Source organism: Vespa velutina, chromosome 1, assembly GCF_912470025.1.
Source record: "Vespa velutina chromosome 1, iVesVel2.1, whole genome shotgun sequence".
NCBI classification, from domain to species: Eukaryota; Metazoa; Arthropoda; class Insecta; order Hymenoptera; family Vespidae; genus Vespa; species Vespa velutina.
The window spans coordinates 10,042,149-10,063,213 of NC_062188.1; the positions used below are offsets into that span (position 1 = coordinate 10,042,149).

General features: G+C 32.7%; 1 protein-coding gene across 2 annotated transcripts in view; it reads left to right on the forward strand.

The window, feature by feature from the left end:
* The window catches only part of LOC124956056 (protein O-mannosyl-transferase TMTC2), a 242,873-nt gene that overhangs the window by 202,682 nt on the left and 19,126 nt on the right, over positions 1-21,065 (forward strand). For both annotated transcript variants that reach the window (XM_047511434.1, XM_047511428.1), the window contains one exon: positions 10,388-10,632. In XM_047511434.1, coding sequence (XP_047367390.1) covers positions 10,388-10,632 — 245 coding nt within the window. The remainder of the gene's footprint in view (positions 1-10,387; positions 10,633-21,065) is intronic.

The following is a 21,065-nucleotide window of genomic DNA, read 5'->3' on the forward strand; positions in this document are numbered from 1 at the left end:
TTTAGAACAGAATTTATGTATTAATATATGTAATTTATTCTTTCTATATTTAAAAAAATTACGAACTATTAACATTTGTACCATCGGAAAAACCAATTCTTAAAGTTCTATTATACATAGAGTATAATTACTACCTAGTAACATCATTAATAAAGTAAATAAATACATAAACATACAATTTAATAGTAGCAGAATGACTTTTATATAGAAAGTCCGATGTATTTTGTGATATCACGAAACGAAATCCTCCTATTTCAGCTCAGCGATAATTTAAGAGAGTATGTGTGAAGAGATTCTCCATTAAAAACATTAAAAGTTGATATGAAAAGTTTGAACAGACTGTTAATCAGATCTGTGATCTGAAAAGAATTTGTAGAAAAAAAAATCGTGCTGTAATTTCCAAAAAATTTTACATTCTTAAGCTGTATTTATATTTTCGTATTAATAAATTTTTGAAATATGGAAAAGACTTTACGCTTATTCTGTATATAAGTTGGTATGTAAATCTATGATATAACTAAATTTTATACTATGTAATAAAATACATTACATTGAAATTTAATTTTTAATCCGTTTTTAATAAAATGTATATATATATATATATATATATATATATATATATGATGTGAGATAATAAAAAAAAGTAAAAAGAATAAAAAGATTGAATTTATCACTTATTTTAGTAAAACAAAATAATAATCTATAATTATTAATCACTTAGGCCACTTTTATAATTGGTTATTCAATTATTAATAAAGTTAAAAAAAAAAAGAGAGAAAGGTAGTAAAAATGAATCTATCATTGTAAATATTCATAAGCATTCGACTGTCTTAAAGAGACCTAAATCAATGCTCAATAAGAAAGAAGGATTTTGCAATAAAGAATGTACGCCGTAAAAATTTGGAAGTCAAGAAGGTCAGCAAATATAAGAGATATAAAAATCTCTTTCCATCTCTTTCTTCCTTGTCTACGTTAGCATAATACTGGTACACGAGCATTTTGCCAGGGGTTGCAAATTTTATACTTTTACAAAAGGGGCACTTCCACTCCTCTTATCGTAATACGCCATTGTGAATGCAGAGAGAAGGTGTCCTCGTAATGGCATATAGTTTAATATCTGAAAGAAACCTTAATTTCACGTTAAGGTGCTGGACAAGAGATAAAACACGCTCTCTGATTCTATTAAAAAGATCACCTGCGAAAGACTATGATTTACATCGCGAAATTACATAATCCCAAAAGTAAGATAGATAGATGGATAAATGGATAGATAGATAGATAGATAGATAGATAGATAGATAGATAGATAGATAGAGAGATAGAAAGAAAGATAGATAGAGAGAGAGAGAGAAAGAGGAAGGGAGGAAGAGAGGGAGAGAGTGAGAAAGAGAGAGAGAGAGACATCTATGTTCGTGCTCTATCTATCGATGAGGTGAATTTGTGAAAAGTTATATCGGAATATTCTCCTATGTCGGTTGGTCATTTAAACTTTTCAACGACTTTTCGAGTATCGAAGAAAAGAAGAAAATACTTTAATGTAAGAAATAAGAGCAACGTGTTCTTGGACTTCGGATAGGACATCACGTATGATGTATTAATTTTCTGAGATCATTATTATCGAGGCTAATGGTCTCTCTTGTTGGTCTCTCGAAGAATGAAAAATAAAATAGTAGAAAAATAATGTTCAACGCGTTATAACTTTACGATAACTTATTTTTATTATTATTATTATTATTATTATTATTGTCATTATTATTATTAATTTGTTTTTCCTTTTGAACGCATCGAAATAAACAATGTTATTAATGTATATTTTTAATCAATGATCAAGCATACCGATAATACGTGGTAATGATACAGAACATTTCACCAGAAACTGTGCCGTGAAGCATTATTAAATAAATATTAAAAGCGTCATGTTTATCTGAATGCTTCGCGTTTTCCGATCGCATTTGAACAAATTTCTGCATTTAATCGTACAATTATTTGCATTTATTTTTATTATATAGAAAATATCTAATCAGAAATATTGTGCCTACTGAAAATGCAAGTATACAAAAGATGAAAATAACCAAACAAAACACGAAAGATATTGTTTTCTATAGAATTGACGAAGATCAAATTAGTTTATCAGATAATTTTATTTTTTACAAAGTTTCTTAAAAGATATGATAACGATTATGCGTAATGGAAATAAAACGCGAAATAAAGAATGGGCTGAGCGAAAGTTGAAAATTTACGAGAAGAATCAACTAATTTCTTGGGGAAGAATGTCGGAAGTCCATCGTTACGCAATGCCAACATGTTGAAATGAGACCCACGTAGACATAAAGGGCGGATATTTTATGTTGACTTTTCCTTACTAAGAGTGAGAGTACAGTATGTGTGTGTGTGTGTGTGTGTATGTGTGTGTGTGAGAGAGAGAGAGAGAGAGAAACGGAACGAGAGATAGAGAGATAGAGAGAGAAATAGAAGTTCTAGTAGAGTAGAGCAGCAGCAGCAGCAACAGTAGCAGCACAAGTGGCCGTCAGGACGTCTGTTTGCTCCTTCGTTGTCTTATTTCTCTCTCTCTCTTTCTCTCTCTCTCTCTCTCTCTCTCTCTCTCTCTCTCGTAACGTCGGTTGCTTTAATTAAGTCGCTTGTCGCTTAAGTCTGTCTCAAGGTGCTCTATGCGGATGCGCATAGGCGAAAGGTGGGCCGCGTTTAGTGCCCGAGACGAGAGCTACGAAAATGTCTGGAAAGTTTCTTCGTGCCAGGAAAGGGATATTCCGTTTGCTCGAGGCGTTTCCCGGTAGTGCAGTGTGCCTCCTCCACTCGCGAGTGGACTCTTCTTAATTCTTAACACATATTTCCTACTAAAAACTAGATAATTATATATATATATATATATATATATATATATATATATATATATATATATATGCGTGTTTGTCTGTAAAGAAAATTTATTATTTTTAAGAATTAATATAAAACGTTGAACTTTATCATATCGCATCTAGATATATTAGATCTTATTTTTTATTTAATGAATGAATATGTGAATGAATTGATTTAATAATTCATTTTCTTATGGTTTGATAATGTAACATTATTTGAAATAATATCTGGTATGCGGTTCTCTAAATAAGGTTGCTGTTAATTGGGAAAAAAAAAAATTAATTTTAATTATTGGGAAGAGTTCATAATATTCATGGGAATGAAAATAGTAGGATATAAATAAAGGATCTTTAAATATTGTATTACAATGTTCTAACTTTGATACTTTTATATTTTTTTGGAATGATTTCTCAACGAAATTTTGTCCGTTGGCGAATTAAAAGAAGAAAAATGTCTGTTTATTCGTATAACATCAGTAAAAGTTTACATTGAATTTCGAAGTAGTGCATTTAAGAGCGCAAAAAAATATATATACAATGGACGTAAAACTAGAAAGCAATATTGTTTTATTTGAATACGTTCGTCACATGTTTTGCTTCGTGATATTTTTTTACTAACTTTTTACGTAATGTCGAATCGAGAGATACAACGTTACTTCGAAATTGCGAGGGAAAATGGATGAAATTTCCTATCGTATCTAGCGAAAGATAAATCACATTTTCAATTAATTAAAATGAACGAATCAACGTCTTCAAAGTGTTCATTAAAAATGAAAAAAAAAGAAAGAAAAAAGAAAGAAAAAAGAAAAAATTTCTTTTAGTTTAACGAACCTTACGCATGACCTCGCAATTTGCATTTCCATTAGAAACGAATCGGTTACCAACTTATCCTTATTCCTCGATATTCTCAGCGATATTTGCAAATCAAATATTTAATTCCTCATAATTTAGATGACTTTCGTATAAGATCTCTTTTAATTATGACGGAGAAGAATTCAAAGGCGTTAATAATGAAATTTAGTCTAAGAATTATTAAACGAAATTCATCGAAATTCGAATTATAACAAATTTTGTCGATTTAAAAAACAACAAACAAAACCCCATTGATCTCGCATTTATGCTGCGACGTATAAATTAAATCATATCACGACGGCAGTACATTTTCGATAATACAAATATCGTAAACTTTAACTGATAAAAATGACAGCAATGAATATATGTAGAAATACGTGTGTCTATTAACATGTATAATTAAAAAAAATAAATAAATAAATAAAATAAAATTATAAATAAATAAATAAAAAAAGAACGGTGTACTTAAATAACGACAAAACCAACGGAGATTTCGAAATTTAGTTAGAACTCGCAATGCAACACGATCAAACGTGGACGCTCAACGCGACTTGGAATTATTTATCCCCCAACATTAATTATTACCGCTCGCTACGTTATTCGGTGCTCGTGCAATTGAAATTGTTTCATAATTGAATGGACATCGGTGTTAATCCTCGAGAAAGTTCCACGTTAAACTCGCATTATCAGATGTATGTAGCACGTAAAACAGATGTACGTAGTATGTACGTGCATCGTTTATCTTATCGTACTCTATCTTACGATTTCTCAAATCTATAAAAGCATTTAATATACAATGTATCACCAATGAAGAGTTTTTCTTTAAATAAATATAATATTGGAAATGACCGTTCGATGAATAGAAAACAGATATTCGTTGTCTTTTTTTTTCAAACTTTATTCTGCTTTCTTCAAGATCATCTAAAGATCAAAACATTTATATCATCGAATTGGACATTTTACAAGCTATATGGATGATAATTAAATTATGAAGAAAATTATATTGAAAAGAGATTTTGGATTAATTACAATCAAAGTTCTTTCTTTTAATAAAACAATTTCTTTCTTTGATAATTTTTCGCATCATTAAGAACTACGAGAATATTTTCGTGTGCTCGACTTAGACAAAATAACTATATATATATATATATATATATATATATATATATATATAAAAAGAGAGAGAGAGAGAGAGAGGGAGAGAGAGAGAGAGAAAGAGAAAGAGAATCAAAGAGAGGAAAGTACGCGTAGGAACGAAGTGCGAGCATATATAGCAAACGGTCAGTCGGCAACCATCCACAAATTGGCGGCCGATCGAGCCACTAATTACTCGGACCTGGTCGTGTTTTAAAAGCCGTACGATTACGAACGATTTACGATTTTCCTTCGCTTTTTGGAAAGACTGCCAACTCTTTCGAGGATTCGACTCTTCGATACACGTTTTTCAACGAAGAGTTCGAAAAAAAATCGAGGACTTCACGTAAAACATTCTTGATGTTTTCCAATTTGTACTTTCTTTATCGAACGTAAAATTCTCTGACTTTTTTTGATTCATTTTACAAGTATATATATAAGTATTATCGTATATTACGATAATTTTGCAATTTTCCTTAATCGGATATTCTAATCTCGTTATACATTTTTTTTTGTTTTGTTCTCTCACTATATTTTACGATATTTTACGATCGATCGACGTAAATATTTGATACCTGTATACATATGTAAAGTGTTGTATCGATTAAAGAATATAATATACTTATATTTACATGCAACATCTACTTTCAATAGTATCATTAACAATATATACAAGCACGTTATTACGCACGTAGAAATAATGTTTTATATCTGCGCTTATATGCAATATCTGATTTTAATAACTACATCATTAACAATATATAATTATATATGTATAATCGCATATATACATGTGTATATACAGATGATAACATTGTATGTCATATGCGGTGTAAATACGAGCATTTTGTTACATGTAAATATCAAAAATATAAACGATTAAGTGTATAAATAGATTTTATTATGAAAGGAAAATGAAAGGAAAGGTAATAAACCAATAATAAAAATTAGGAAATTAGAAAGTGTATCTTTCTCAAAGAATCCAGTAAACGAAAGATCAAAAGTTAAAAAGTAACTTGTAGAACTATGTCGATCAGTGATAAAAAGAACAAAGCGATTACAGTATTGCATTTGGCAGTAAAATATATCGCCATCGGTCTTTCGTAGTCTTTCTCTCTCTCTTTCTCTCTTTTTCTTATTCACTCTTTCTCTCTCTCTCTCTCTCTCTCTCTTTCTCTTTCTTATTCTCCCTCTTTCCCTCTCTCTTCGTACTCTATATAATCGTTCCAAGTGTTCAAAGCAATGAGTCAGGTGATGACTCTCAATATAACAGAGGCTACCATACGTATTTATGTATATACATACATACGGTCGATAGAAAGGATAGGGAGAATTGCAATAATAGAAAGGACTGTTTGAAAGAGACAGAACATAGAGTAGGTTGAGGTTATTGAGGAGTGGAAGAAGTATGAGCAGATGGAAACTGCTGTTTCATCTCCAACTCCGCCAACTTGGCAAGACCATCGCTCTGTTTGCTCCCTAATTACGAAAGAGAGAGAATAAGACACGAGAGAAGACCGAGAAAGACACATACAGAGAGAGAGAGAGAGAGAGAGAGAAAGAGAGAGAGAACAACGAAACGAGTAATTTCAACTCTGCCCCTTCCGCAGAATTAAGATTCCATCGCAGAGTCGAGTTTTGTGTGTGCCTTGCAATTTTCTGGTTAACCTAACTCGACCTTAAATCCTTCGCTTGATCGAGTCACTTCGTAAACGAATTGCACGATCGGTAGAATATTCTAATTCGGACTAAGTCCATCTTTCTCTTCTCTTTCTTTTCTTCTGTTATCCTCCGCAAATATATATGTATGTTAGAGAAATCCTAAGATATATTATTTTCTTCCTTTTTCATTTTGTTTTTCGAGCATATCATAATTTTAAGCATGCAAAATTTTATTTTTTATCAAGAAATTTATGATGAATATTAAGTACACAAGTATCGATCATGCTAATCGAGCATATTTGATTAGTGAATAAAATTTAGGAAATTATTCGAATGGTGAATTAAGGAAAATCTTATTTCTACAATATCTCTATTTAAAGTTAAACAATTTAGACTGCTTTGTTCCATCGGCTTGAAAAAAGTTCAATAGTAATGTTATAATTATTTAAATTTAATTGTATTTAAATTTAATATTTCTAGCTATTGCTACAGTTTATTATAGCTATATATAAAGCTTGTATAAATACATATATTTATAGCTGTATACATAAATACATAGATACAAGAAATATGTGTTGACGAATCGCTGGTAAAATACCAAACCCAAATATAGAAATACTATGGACGTGAAAACCCTTTCGCATGTTATTCTCTCCCTTGTTTTTATTTTTACGTCTACCGTCATCTCCTCCTCTTTAATATTTATTCCAACCAGCACTTTAATTAGCGCCTTTCAATCCATGCCCGAAACGAACAAATAAACTCGAAAAAAAGGCAACTTCAATATTTACGAGGATGCATCCATTGTTAGTTCCGCTGTTAGCTACGTTATTACTAATACTTCGATATATATATTTCTATGAACTGCACAAGGTACTTCATGCTCTTCTTCCTTTTTAATTTTTCTTTTTCTATCTGCAAACAACTGATTTCAATTGAACAAGCCATTGTAATAAAGTAATATTTATCTACTACTACTGCTATTACTTCTACTACTACTATTTATTTATATATATTTGTTAAATATTCTCATAAATAATCGAATTCTGGAGCATAAATTTAGATATTCGACGAATTTATTCCATATTTATTCAAACGTAAATAAATATCATGATCTCTAACGCGATTTTTAATCTAGATTGACCATCCATGTGGAGTAAACGAAGGATATAAAAAGGGAAAATACATGAGTGTTCTATTTATGTGCCGACCATATAAATGGAATATTTTAAAAATAATCATGTCAAGAGTCCTTATTTTGTTTCTTTTAAAATATTTTTAGCACACAGTATAAAAGAATATCGTAATAAAGACACCTACGTAATATTTTACTGTAAATATATACCGAAACGAAAAATGAAACGAGTATTTACTACTAGAACTCACTACTAGAGAAAAAAAGAAGATTAACGAGAGATCTTCGCAATTTCATAGAGCTAGAGATGTAATTTCGTAAAGAATTAATTACAACATTAAAGTATAAACCAATCAAAACGAAGTATTTTCAAAGCAAAGATTATTGTTTATTACTATTACTTAAAATAAGAAAATGAAAATGATGAAGGAAAAATTATGGAATTTTCACTTTTTCCTTAAATCCGAGTTGTTGAAAAAAAGAGAGAGAAAGAGAGAAATAGAAATGGAAAGAGAGAGAGAGAGAGAGAAAAAGAGAAAGAGAGAGAGAAAGAAGGAGAGAGAGAGAGAGAGAGAGGGAGAGAGGGAGAGAGGGAGAAAGAGAGACGAAGCATAGTGGCAAAAGTGGAAGGAGAAATCTCTCGAGTTTCCTCGATCCCTCGTCATTAGCCTCTCCGGTGGGTCCAGCTACGCAATTTTCAAACTCCGACGTGCAAGACCACGAGATGTAATCGTATTACAAGATCACCAACGTCATCGACTAGTAGCACGCGCGCATACGCGCAGGCGCACTGGTGGTTGCTTCTATACATACATATTTCACGTATACATACAAAATATACACAACATGTAGAACTCGCAACTAAATTTCAACACAACTTAGCCGAGGCATCGTGCATCACTATCCAACGAGTGACTGTACGGAGGTTGCTACTCTAATTCCATAGAGTATCCCTAGAGACCGCGGCGAGGAAAATGGATTGCCTGACTCACGGCTCGTTCCTTATTCAAAATAATGCGAAGCATAGGTAGCGACTCCCCTTACTACTCTTTTAACCCCACAAATTCATGAACCGGGAATGATACGATGAGAGAAAGAGAAAGATAAAGAAAGAGAGACTAGGTCTAAGTAGAAAATTGCCATTCCTACTCGTTTCAGTTTCGCCTTAACAGGGACTTTTTGTTAATTAAAGTCAGGAAAGTGTGCTGGTAGTAGTAGTACTGATGGTGATGCCGAGAAGGGTGTACTCGAAGGGGACGGAAACTGTGAAACGTGTCTAGAAAGTTCACTGAACGAATGGCAAGCGACGTACACTGAATGAAAAAGACGAAGGAAAAGTGAGAGAGAGAGAGAGAGAGAGAGAGAGAGAGAGAGAGAGAGAGAAATCTCGGACTTTACCAAACAACACCCTGCGATCTTACGAACGCCTTTCTAATACTCTTCGATGCGCTACAGATTGAAAGGGATAATGGCGAGCTCTCCTCGGAAAGTGTACTTTCGAAGTTCTCGACTAATCTCTCTCGCCTTAGCTCCGCCAATTTCTTCCCTTAGTTTAGCGAGATTTTCCAAATTACCGAGGAGATCTTCTTAATTAAGCTTATACGTTACTCTTTATGGACGAATTACGTATTCGAAAATTCCAATGAAGGGATATTGAAACTCTGATTCAGAAAAAATCTTTCTTCTTTTTTTGTTTTTTTTTCGATCAAACGGATCGATTTCTATCGATATCGATTTTCTAACATTTCTATGACATTTATTGATCAATGAATTCACAAGATCATCGGTCTCTTATGACACACAAAACTTTCCTATATTGCAGACTTTTTCCATCGATAATTCTATCTCTGTCTAGTCGATAAGGTCGCGATCCTCTCTATTTGTTTGCAAGATGAATCGATCGTGAAGGTAAATCTCCGCAAAGTCCGAAAGTGGCGATAAGTAAAACGTCGAGTCGAGCTCTTACGAAAGAATTTAAATCGATTCTCTCTCTCTCTCTCTCTCTCTCTCTCTCTCTCTCTCTCTCTCTCTCTTTCTCTGTTTCTCTTTCTCTATTCGTTCAATTTCTCACGAATCTACTTCTCGCCTCGTACTTCATCATTCGAATTCTTTCTGATTTAAAAATTACACGAAATAGAAATTGGCATGACTTTGGTAAAAATATTATTTATTTCTTTGGTAAAAATATTATTTATTTAAATTTTATAAATAATATTTTGGTAAAAATATTATTTATTTAAATTTTATAAATAATATTTTGGTAAAAATATTATTTATAAAAATATTATTTAATCGTTATACGAATATTAATAAGGATGGAAAACTTCTTATTTGAATATACAATGAATATATTTATATATTTCGTTTTAATAAATAAATTTTTTTACTTTAATTAATTAATAAATTTAATTTTCATAATTTAGATCGATATAGCGAAAAAAACGAAAAATGTTATTTCCCGCTTCTATAATTACTGATATCGACATTCATTACATATAAAAAAACATGTAAAGAAATAACTATTCGGTAAAATATTGTCTTTTTTTTTATAAATAATTTATTTTTTCAAAGCATAAAGATTTCCTATTTTTCTTTTTCTTTTTCTTTTTAATTCTAACGAAGCTTAACATTCAATCTAGAAAACGAGATCTTGAATCGGATTTATCGGGAAGATGTAGAAACCGATGCCCTTGTCGTAGCTGACAATCCTTATCGTTTATCTTTGCAGAAGCTTACGTGAATCTGGGAGCCGCCCTTCTCTCGGTAGGACGAGGTACCGAGGCAGCTGCGGTTTTACGTGCCGGTGCATCCCTGGACGGTTCCGGTCTCAAGGACAAAAGGACTCATGAGGCAGCTAGGGTGCAAGCACTCCTTCAATTAGGAGCGCTCTATGCCGATCAGGGTAGATTACAGAGAGCCCTGTCTGCGTATAGAGAAGCTCTACACGCCTTACCGGATCACTATCCACCTCAGGTTAGTACGTCTTCTTCTTCGTTACTCCATTAAAGGCTTGGGATTGTTACGAATGATGGCGAAACTATAGGCATTCCGTAGAGAAGCGAATTCCCTTATTCTCAGCAGGAGATATCACCCTTCTAAAATAGTTATATGTGCCCTGTCGTGCTTACGTTTACCTGTTTCTCCTCTCTCTCTCTCTCTCTCTCTCTCTTTCTCTCCCTCTCTCCCTCTCTCTATTATTTACTCTGTACGTATTATTGTACACGTTAATACGCATGTCCATTTACAAAGGTCTATGTAAACGAACATCGATCAGAGCTTCTCAACCTTTCCCGAATAAAACTATAATATCGTAATCACATTATGATACATTAGTGATCATATCTTCTTTAATTGATCGAATTTTATTATGTCTTTGATTATCCTTTCGTTTCTATGATTAGGTTTCCTTTATTATTTCTGATTCTAAATTCATGTAGATTTTTAACTAAATCTTACATTAACTACAAATATCATTATTTATAAATAACTTCCATTCTGATAAAATCGATAAAATCATATCTTCAATATTTAAAGAGACTACTGATAAATATTTGATATTTCTTGTCGTAAATAGAATTTGAAAATTAATACACATAGTAAGGGAAATTTGAACGAATGGAGATGATTAACTCTCACTGTAACGTAAGAAATTTAATAGTAAGTTAGGAAGAAATCTATGCGATGTCAGATGCCGTTGAGAATCACTGTCCCCAAAAACAGTTAGAGAGTAAAAGCTATAATTATTATATGATTACAACGTCTGTTATAAGATAAAGTTAATTACGCTTCGTCGATGTAAGACAGCTTTGTTACTGTACTGTCGTCGAAAGTAAGAGAATTCTAAACTCGAAACTCGAACTGTTATTACAAACTTGTATCGTCGACAGTCTTCGTCGTTGTTGCCGTCGTCGCCATCGTCGTCATCGGCGTCTTCATATGGCCTATGCGCCATGTTGAAAGCGCGGTTGAGAGCGGTTTGAAAATTTTCCCTCGAAAAACTTTTTTCCACGAATAAAAACGCAAACGGGAAGAGATTCAACGGATTAAATATCGACGGCCTGAGCTGCCGGAAGTTTTACATAGAAACCCCGGCGTAAAAGAGAAAGATAGAGAGAAAGGGGTTGGGTGAGTGAGTGTGTGCGTGTGAGAAAAACTATTTCGAGAATAGTTGTATTATGCGAACGCTTGTAGCACCGGGTAAACTCCGAGTAACATAGTTAAGCCCCGAGTTTCCGACACGCGCACGAGCCACGATCATTGTAATTCGCTTCGCGAACGCTCGAAAAATCGTTCCGTGGAATATATTTTCTATATTCTTCGCGAATAAAAAATATTATTTACCGCGTCGATTATCATGAAGATAACCCTCAAATCGATTCCGTTCATTTAACAAAACCTCTGTAACATTTCCTGATTTTCTATAATTTATAAATAAAAACTTCTCGTTAAATCTGCAGAAAAAGCAGAAAAAAAAATGGGAAGAAATCGATTTATCGTGTTTTATTAATACTTCGATTTCGATGTCCATTAGAAAGAAGAAAGACGTCTCATATTCTCTTCCTATTTTCTTCCATAGCAAAGACTTAATTGCTCTGCTAAAGAATTCTTCGAAACTCGTTTCTCCTAAAGAATCCTATAAGCGGTAACACTCGATCATCGTTTTCACGTCGTCGACAGACTTCGTCTCCTTTCCCTTTCCCTCTCTTTCTTTTTGTTTTCTTCTCTTCTTCTCTTCTTGTCTTCGTCGTCGTCGTCGTCGTCGTCGTCGTCGTTGTCGTTGTCGTCGTCGTCGTCGTCGTCGTCGTCGTCGTTGTCGTTGTCGTCGTCGTCGTTATTGTCGAGATAGCCACACATGAAAAACAAAAAGAAGACCACCAAACATCGATATTTCCATGCCACCAAACACACGTAGGCAGTAACGTATTCTCAGTGATCGTTGAAGCGTAACTTTTACTCGTCTCGGCAAAATCGCTGTAACACGTTCCTTTCTCATACCCTTTCCCTCTCTCTTTCCCTCACTTTCTCTCTTTCTTTCTCTCTCTCTCTCTCTCTCTCTCTCTCTCTCTCTCTCTCTCTCTTTTCTCTTTCTCTCTCTAACGTCTTTACGCATTTTCTGTCCCTTTTCTCAGTTTCACCGATTCTAACTTGTTCAATGGCACCCAGACGAAACTTCCAGCAAATTTCTCTCTCTCTCTCTCTCTCTCTCTCTTTCTCTCTCTCTCACTCTCTCAACATAGGTACATCCAGAAACAGCAGCTTTCTTTTTCATTTTTGCAATTCACGTCGAACTTTTTGGACGCGTGGATGTGAAACGACAAGGACGAGAGAAAAAGAGAGAGAGAGAGAGAGAGAGAGAAAGCACAGAGGTCTTCGAACTCACAGCATCGGACGGAGAAAAGTGAAGTTTGCATTTTTACGAGATCTCTACCGATCTTCTCTCTCTCTCTCTCTCTCTCTTTTTCTCGCGCTCTCTCCTTCTTCTTCTTGTCCTACTTCTTCCTTCTATATCTTTATATATCTCGCTCGCTCTTACGATGATACTTCGAGCTACGTTTTGTTCGGTGCATCGTCCTGGAATTCCTGCCCGACAATTTATACGAAAAGTATTTTTCGCCTTTCCATCTCTCTCTCTCTCTTTCTCTCTCTCTTTTTCTCTACCTATGGAAATATATGTATATAACGGGTGTGTATAACGGGTGGCAGAAGAAATACGCTCGGCCTGACTCTTTGAGAAAATATACCAGCAGACAGTATGAAATGCGGTAGAGATAATAAAGGCCTTCCACTCCATAGTGCTCCGCAACACGAGTCTGTTATACTTTTTATGTTTCATAAATGGAACGATCCGAATGCTTCGCATCTTTGTTAAACTGATTGCGAGATGTTACAAAGGATTATGATGCGCGAGATTTTCGTTGTGTTAAGTTACGTTTATATTTAGATAACTACAATATACCGTAATGAATATACCACAATATACAGTAATGAAAGGATAAGACTAGAGTTGCACATTTTCTTTTTTCTTTTTTTTTCTAAAACGTTGGCTAAGTTTCAAAGTATATATGGTTTTTGTTTTTGCGAAATTAGTAATGAAATGATTAATGATAAAATCTATTTGTCAAATTAATGTTATAGTGGAAATGTTAAAAATTGATAAAAAATATTCTAATCGTTTCATTTTATCTATTTTAATATTATTCGTATAGGATTTTTAAATATAATGAAAATTCAATCATCTATATGATAATAATAGATATAGATATTCGTAGCAATTAGATAGAATCAATTCGTTTGAATTTCATTCGATCTGAAAATGACATTATTGTAAAAGCATTGAAAATTAATAGAACGATTTTCTAAATACTTTTTTCTCCCTTTCTCGACAGCTTGAATATTATTCATTCGTGAGTTTTAAATTTCATGAAAATTTAAACGTATATCTATACCTAAAAAAAAGTCGTGAAGTACAAGGGAAGCAATTGAATTTAGCTCGATCAAAAACTTTGATCTTATCGTAAAAAAAAACATAAAAAATATTGAAAATTAATAAAAAAAATGTTCTAATGGTCTCTCTTGCCTTTTCTTCTAATGACTTCGATATTAATCGTCGATGAGTTCTAAATTTCGTGAAAGTTCAAATGTATCTATATAACTATGTAAGTCCACAAGTTCGACCAAAGTAATTCGTTTCAATTTCATTTGATTGAAAACGACGCCGCTAATACCTGCGGTTACTTTGCGTGCACTTTGAAAACTCGACAAATCAGTGTTCACAAATCACGTACTTATGGAATCGAACCGTAAATCAGTCTACTCGGAATGTGCCTCCTCCTCGTAAATCTCCTCTGATAAATTAGCAACCGCGTATGAACCAAGAAGTAGTCCAGAAGTAATAGTAGCAGTAATAGTAGTAACAGTAGTAGTAACGGTAGTAGTAGTAGTAATAGTAGTAGTAGTATAAGTAGTACGGAGAGATCGGGAACTTAATCGATTAGATTGATTAAACGCTGCGACGGAATATTCACTTGGAAAATCTCCGACGATAGAATTTCTCGATTTCGTAGTCGAACATTATGCACGTTAGAAACGGACTATGATACGATTCGTGAAACTATATTTTATATTTCCAAGATATATATATATATATATATATATATATATATATATATATATATATATATATATGTACGTACAAATATACGATCAAAATTATGGATCAACCTATCTTACTTACGAGACTTATAATTTCTTTTACTATCGAGAAAAGTTTTCACCGATATTCCTATAAAATGATATTTCAAGTAAAGTAAGGATTATTGTATTTTTCTGATGGATTTTTCGAAAGTCTTCCAATAACCAGCTCGTGTTTCAAGGAAATTAAAATGGAATACGGTATCACTTTTCCCCTTTCTCTTCATTCATTCATGTATATTAAACGATTGAATCAATTTGAAAAGAAAGTAAAGTAATATTATTGATCAATTTACAAAGAAATACTTAATGTTAAACAAAAAAATATTATTACAATATCCTCTGTTATATTTATTTAACGTTAACTATAATTCTCGTATAAAAATTTCCGTCAGCGTTTTAATTTTTAGTAAAAAGTGCAATGAGAAGACGAAAATTTTTTTTCTTTACCTTCTTCCTTTATTTTGTTAATTTGAAATATGTATGTACACATATGGAGAGACTTATTTTAAATAAATCGCCTATAAAATCATGAAAAAACTTTGAAAAATAAATAAAAATTCTTTCTACGCATGTAGATTTTCCAACGAAAAAAGCATGGGACGATTTCGTATGCGATTCCGTGAATCTTTCGTGATAAATGCGAACTACTTTTACTTCGTGCAACCACGAAATGATATTCTCGTGAGTATTTACTTGATGAGAACGATGGGTGGATCCATGTTGTAGAGATGACTGAATATCGACCGAGCCTTTTCTGGTTAGAAAAGCAAAACGAAAAAAAAATGAGTGAGATAAAAAGAAAAACACAGAGAGAGAGAGAGAGAGAGAGAGAGAGAGAGAGAGAGAGATGAGGTGGTGGATATTCAGAGTAAAAAAAAATGAAAGAAAGGTGCACGAGCGTAGTTGCTAGTATCTTTTATACGTCATGCACTCGTAATTATGCATCTCTCTTGTCGAGCTCATAAAAAATTCATGGGTGGTAATAGTTGTATTGGTGGTAGGTCATGATATCTATACACTGTTTTTGTACATGTTATACATATATATAAATATATATATAATATATGTATATATATAATACGTATATTTGAACTTTCTTATATATTATATAGCAGTCGATGGATCTTGAATATCTCTCTCTCTCTCTCTTATTTATCCCTTCGTTTGTAATTAACAATAATGATACTTCCATTGTTTGGAATAGTTTCGATGAGCCATACTATGTATATATATACTCTTATTTTTTTAGGTCAAAGTCATATCGTGGAGTTTTATTTTTCTTCCTATCGTGTACACCGATCGTTATGTGTTGCATTAAAACAACATAACTTACGAATTTTGGTAGCACGGAAAATATATTGGAATTCGTAAGCGATTCAATAAATAGGTATTAAGTTAGCCAATAAGTAATGACGAAATTTTTAGTAAAAAATACCGATGAAAATTTAATAAAATGTATTTAGTTAATCCTTTGAATGTATATATAAACGTACACACATGCATATTTGCACATGTATACAAATATTGAGTAACAATATGGCATTGACGAATTTTTGCATGAAAAATTATTAATCTAGTTAAAAATCTATTGAACAATAGGATCATCGAATATACGAAACGAAGTTGACTAATATTCAAAATTGATTTCAGTGAAAGAGAAAGTGATAAACACAAAATTTTAGTTTTTCGATTCTTGTTCCCTTTCCCTTTTTATTTGACATTAATTATGACGAAAATAGTTCGTGGCTTTACCGCCACGGAGAAGCGGCAATCGAGGCAAAGTTTCGAGAAAAGATTATGAATATTCTCTCGGATGAAGCAAAAAAGAATAATGAAAAAAAAAAAAAGAAAAAAGAAGAATCATTGATGAGAAACTTTTCCTAATCAGTTAACACTTCGATCGAAGTAGTAGATATCGATAGAATTCTGCACGGTTCACCCAATTTTCAAATTTAAATATCAAAAAAAGAAAAAAAGAAAAGAAAAGAAGTACGATAGAAAAACATAACTTTGTTATAACACGTTATAATCTTAAATCCATAAATCGAAGAAAGATCAAAAAAATTGCTTGGGAAGATAATTTATTATTTGTGAATTTCTCGTTGATGAAAAATAAACTGAGAAAAACATTAAAATTAAAACATTAAATTACATAAGAATATTAAAATACTAAATTATACCAAAAAAATTAAAAATATTAAATATATTAAATTTTTCAGATATTCTGGATGATAGAACAAAGGAATTTTCATGACAGATATTTCAAGTTATTACATACATAATATCGTCGTATTCTTGCTCGTGTTGCCCTCAAACATCGTAAAACGTATGATTAACAAAGGACGAAGCACTATCATTATATCCGTGATAACTTTGTACCACGAACGGACTTTGATAGGCACACGTTCATTTATTTTCAAGATCCTTTAAGCAGTACTGAAAGAAGATTGTGATTTTAGGAGTTAGATGAATTGCGGTCTAGGGATATTCTAATAGGGGTTCACAATTGAAATAGCAAAAGGATTGTCTGCTAACATCGTTGTTACAATTCTCTTCTTACACATTAATGTGTATATTTCTCTGCTAAATAGAAACGATATATGTAACAAAAGTTAATTAGTTAATTCATTAGTATTAATGAATTCTAATTCAACTACTAATTTAAACATTACCATATATATATATATAGTAATATATATATATATATATATATATATATATGTATATAGGTATATGGAAATATAAAATAATAAAATAGAAAAAAGAAAAAGAGAAATAAAACCCATTTATTAAAAAATCGATTTTGTAAAATAATAAATTTTCGGAAAGGATATACAATTATTAAACGTTATTTTGTTTATTATACGCTCTCCAAAAACGTATATAATGTATATATACATATATATATATATATCTTCGATGATTTCGTTTTCAAAATGAAAAAAAGAATACTGAAAAATATCTCCTCGACGATAATCGCTACGATCTCTGAACTAAAGAAAGCTCATGTCGGATCAAAGCCCAACTCTCCGGAGTAATAGTTTGACTGTCCTTTTGTCCGAACAAGAAAAGTGATCCCACATTTTATACGTCGTTTTAATAACAGCATTCCTTTGTACGGTAGTGTTTGAGTGGCTAATTAGGTGCTTGCAGCCCCACCGGTCGACGTACAATGCTGCTCGAGGTAATTTTGCGGTCCTTTCCTTCTTCATCTATTCCCTCGTTTTATTTCCCTATTTCTTTCTCTGCCTGTTCATACACATACACGTATAAACGTATGTACGTCTATGCGTATGTTTGTCGCATACGCTTGTGTTTTCTACGTTCCTATGGGATAATAGTAACCCAACTTCACTCTACCAATGTGTACGCTCCAATCTCTGTTTTCTCTTTCTCTCTTTCTTTCACATATACACATACATGCAGACACGCTTGACATTCGCTCGGATTCGCATTTCGTCCGTCCGTCTCACAATTTTAGCGAGGCAGCAGCGATGATTCCTACCCTCTGGCACCTCCATTTTGTCGTAGATTCGTTGGAGGGTTCATAGAATAGCCCTCCAACTTTTTCCTTCTCTTTTCTTCCTTTATGATGATATTTCTCTTTCTCTCTTCTCTTGGAACGTTACCAGGACAACACGACCTTGTCATGTCCTCTCGTTTACCTCGTTGTGTGTAGGACAGAAAAGGGGAGAAAGAGATATTTCATACTTCGTTTGATACGTTCATTCGCCTAATAAGTTCATTCGCATTATCTCAAAACCCGTTGTGCTTGTTATAAATAGATTGAATTGCATTAAGATGCCCGAAATATGATTTATATTACTATAATATTAATTGCTTTTCATTAAATATTTCCCGATATTATTATTACGCAATATTATGTAAAATTATGCAAATAAGTTCCGATGGTAATGCAGTTTAATTGTTCCAAAAATTTGTTCCAAAGTTTTATTGGTACCTTTTTGTAAAGTTGTCTCTCACAATCAGAATAAATTAAATTAATTGTTATTATACACATTTATTGGTAAATAAATTTTACTTAAATGATACATTCATTTAAAACTCAATCCGATATAATTGTATAAAAATGGATAAGCTTGTTAAAAAAAAAAAAAAAAAAAAAAAAAAGAAAAAAGAGGAAAAGAAAAAATCTAATTTTATCTATATTTCAATTTTTGTATACGTTTTGATATCATTACGATACGGCTATATTAATTTTATCGTGAACGATCCGACTACTTCGTTATCGTTGATGAAAAGCCAAACGTTCGTGGTAAATCGTAGGAACGGAGAGAATTTAACCAGGATTATGCGAATAGGTGAACACGTTTTTTGAGATCTACCCGGCGGCGGCGCTGTCAGTACGGGACTTCGAATTCGGTTGAATGTCAAATCCAACTCGTACTCGACTCGACGTGTAGCCGTGCTTCCCGTTAGCTTGCTGCATTCATCGTGCTCGTTTTCTATACCCTCGATTTTATGATTTTGCGGGATTAAAATCTCCCATACTTTTTCCTCTCTTATTTCTTTTTCGTTCATCTTCGAAAATCCATTCGTTCGTCGAATATCCACCGAAAACATGAATCAACGTTCGTTCATTTTCGTTAAAATGTTACAAATAAAAGGGCTTTTACTTCTATCTGACACTGACACATACATACCTTTTATAAATTTGTTGATATTGTTACCATTCATCGTCAAAGGATAAAAATATTAATCACAATATTTTGTACATCACAAAATAAAGCTTTGTCCCGATTCAAAAAACAGAACAGAATTGTATCCAAGTCAGGTTTCATGACAAAAAAAATATATAAATTCGTTGAAAAGCATAACGTTTTGTTTTAAAAAGCACAATACTTGCTCAAATATTTACGGAACTTTATTATAGTTTATTTTCAAATAAAAAATCTCGAGGTTGTTATAATATCAAAAGAAAGTGTAAGCGATCTCAGGATCGATCGTTCTTTTCAATTCAATTTGATTAGAATAAATATAATTAAAAGTTATTCTAGATGACCCAATAACAGAAGAAAAAAAGAATAACATGATGGTTCTCAATAGTAACCTTGCATGGCCTCGGCTAATGCTTTCCCGAGGACCAACTGAAATGCACCGAGACGCTTTTAAATTACAAGCTAGGAACCTCGTTCACCCACGCCACCTCCTTCACCGCTCTTCTTCGCTTCTCCACCTACCGTTCTTCTCTTTCAACGTTTTTGTGTGCAATTTTAATTTTAACGCAAGCCATTCCCCGGCACAGCTCGCCACGGTACAGGCGCACTTTAATCTTCCAGAAGAACGTCCATTGTGTATCGTCCTACTCGTATCCATCTCTCTCTTTCTAGCTCTTTCACTTTCCGTTATGCTCCTTTTATCTCTTCCCTTCTTCTTCCTATCCCATATTCTATCTTTTTCTCTCGTTCACTTCGCATATAGTCTAGTCGCCTATTTCTCACACTCTTAAATTTTACCGTGCACCATACACTTTTGTACAAAAGAAAAGAAAAGAATTACGTATAAAGAACGAAGGATAAAGAAAGAGAAACAGAGAGAGAGAGAGAGAGAGAGAGAGAAAGAGAAAGAGTAGCAAATTTTCACAACGACGTTGTTACCAGGCAGCGTTTACATGAATTAAACCATCTTTTCTCTCTTTCTCTCTTTATTCCTACAAATGCAACACACCTATCCTATCTCGCATTTCGTTCTTTCTCCTATATACTATTCTCATTTGAGACCTTCGAATTTCGTTTCCAACATTTTTAGACATATAGTCTCAAAAACTATACTGTTCTATTTCAAGCAAGGAAAACTCAGTCTCTAAAAATAGTGGTCCGTGAAACTAGATTCTTCATTTCATTTAGAAATATTCATCCATTTAATAAAGTCGACGTTGTACGGCGGAAATATCGAAAAAGTGATCTAGAAAGTGTCATCGTCTCTCTCTCTCTTTCTCTTTCTCTCTGTATCTCACTCTCGATCTTGAATCTTGAATGAAGTAAATGAGATCAAGATAATATTTCTAAATCCGGGCGTTTTTATATGTACAATTGTCCTTTCTTTTAAGTAAATATAATGTAATTTCAATAAAACATACTTGCTGATTAGATAAAAAAACGAAAAAAAGAAAATAAAGTGATAAAAGAGAAGGAAGAAAAAAGAGGTCACTTTTAAACGAGAACTTTTTGAAAAGATGAGAAATCAAAAAC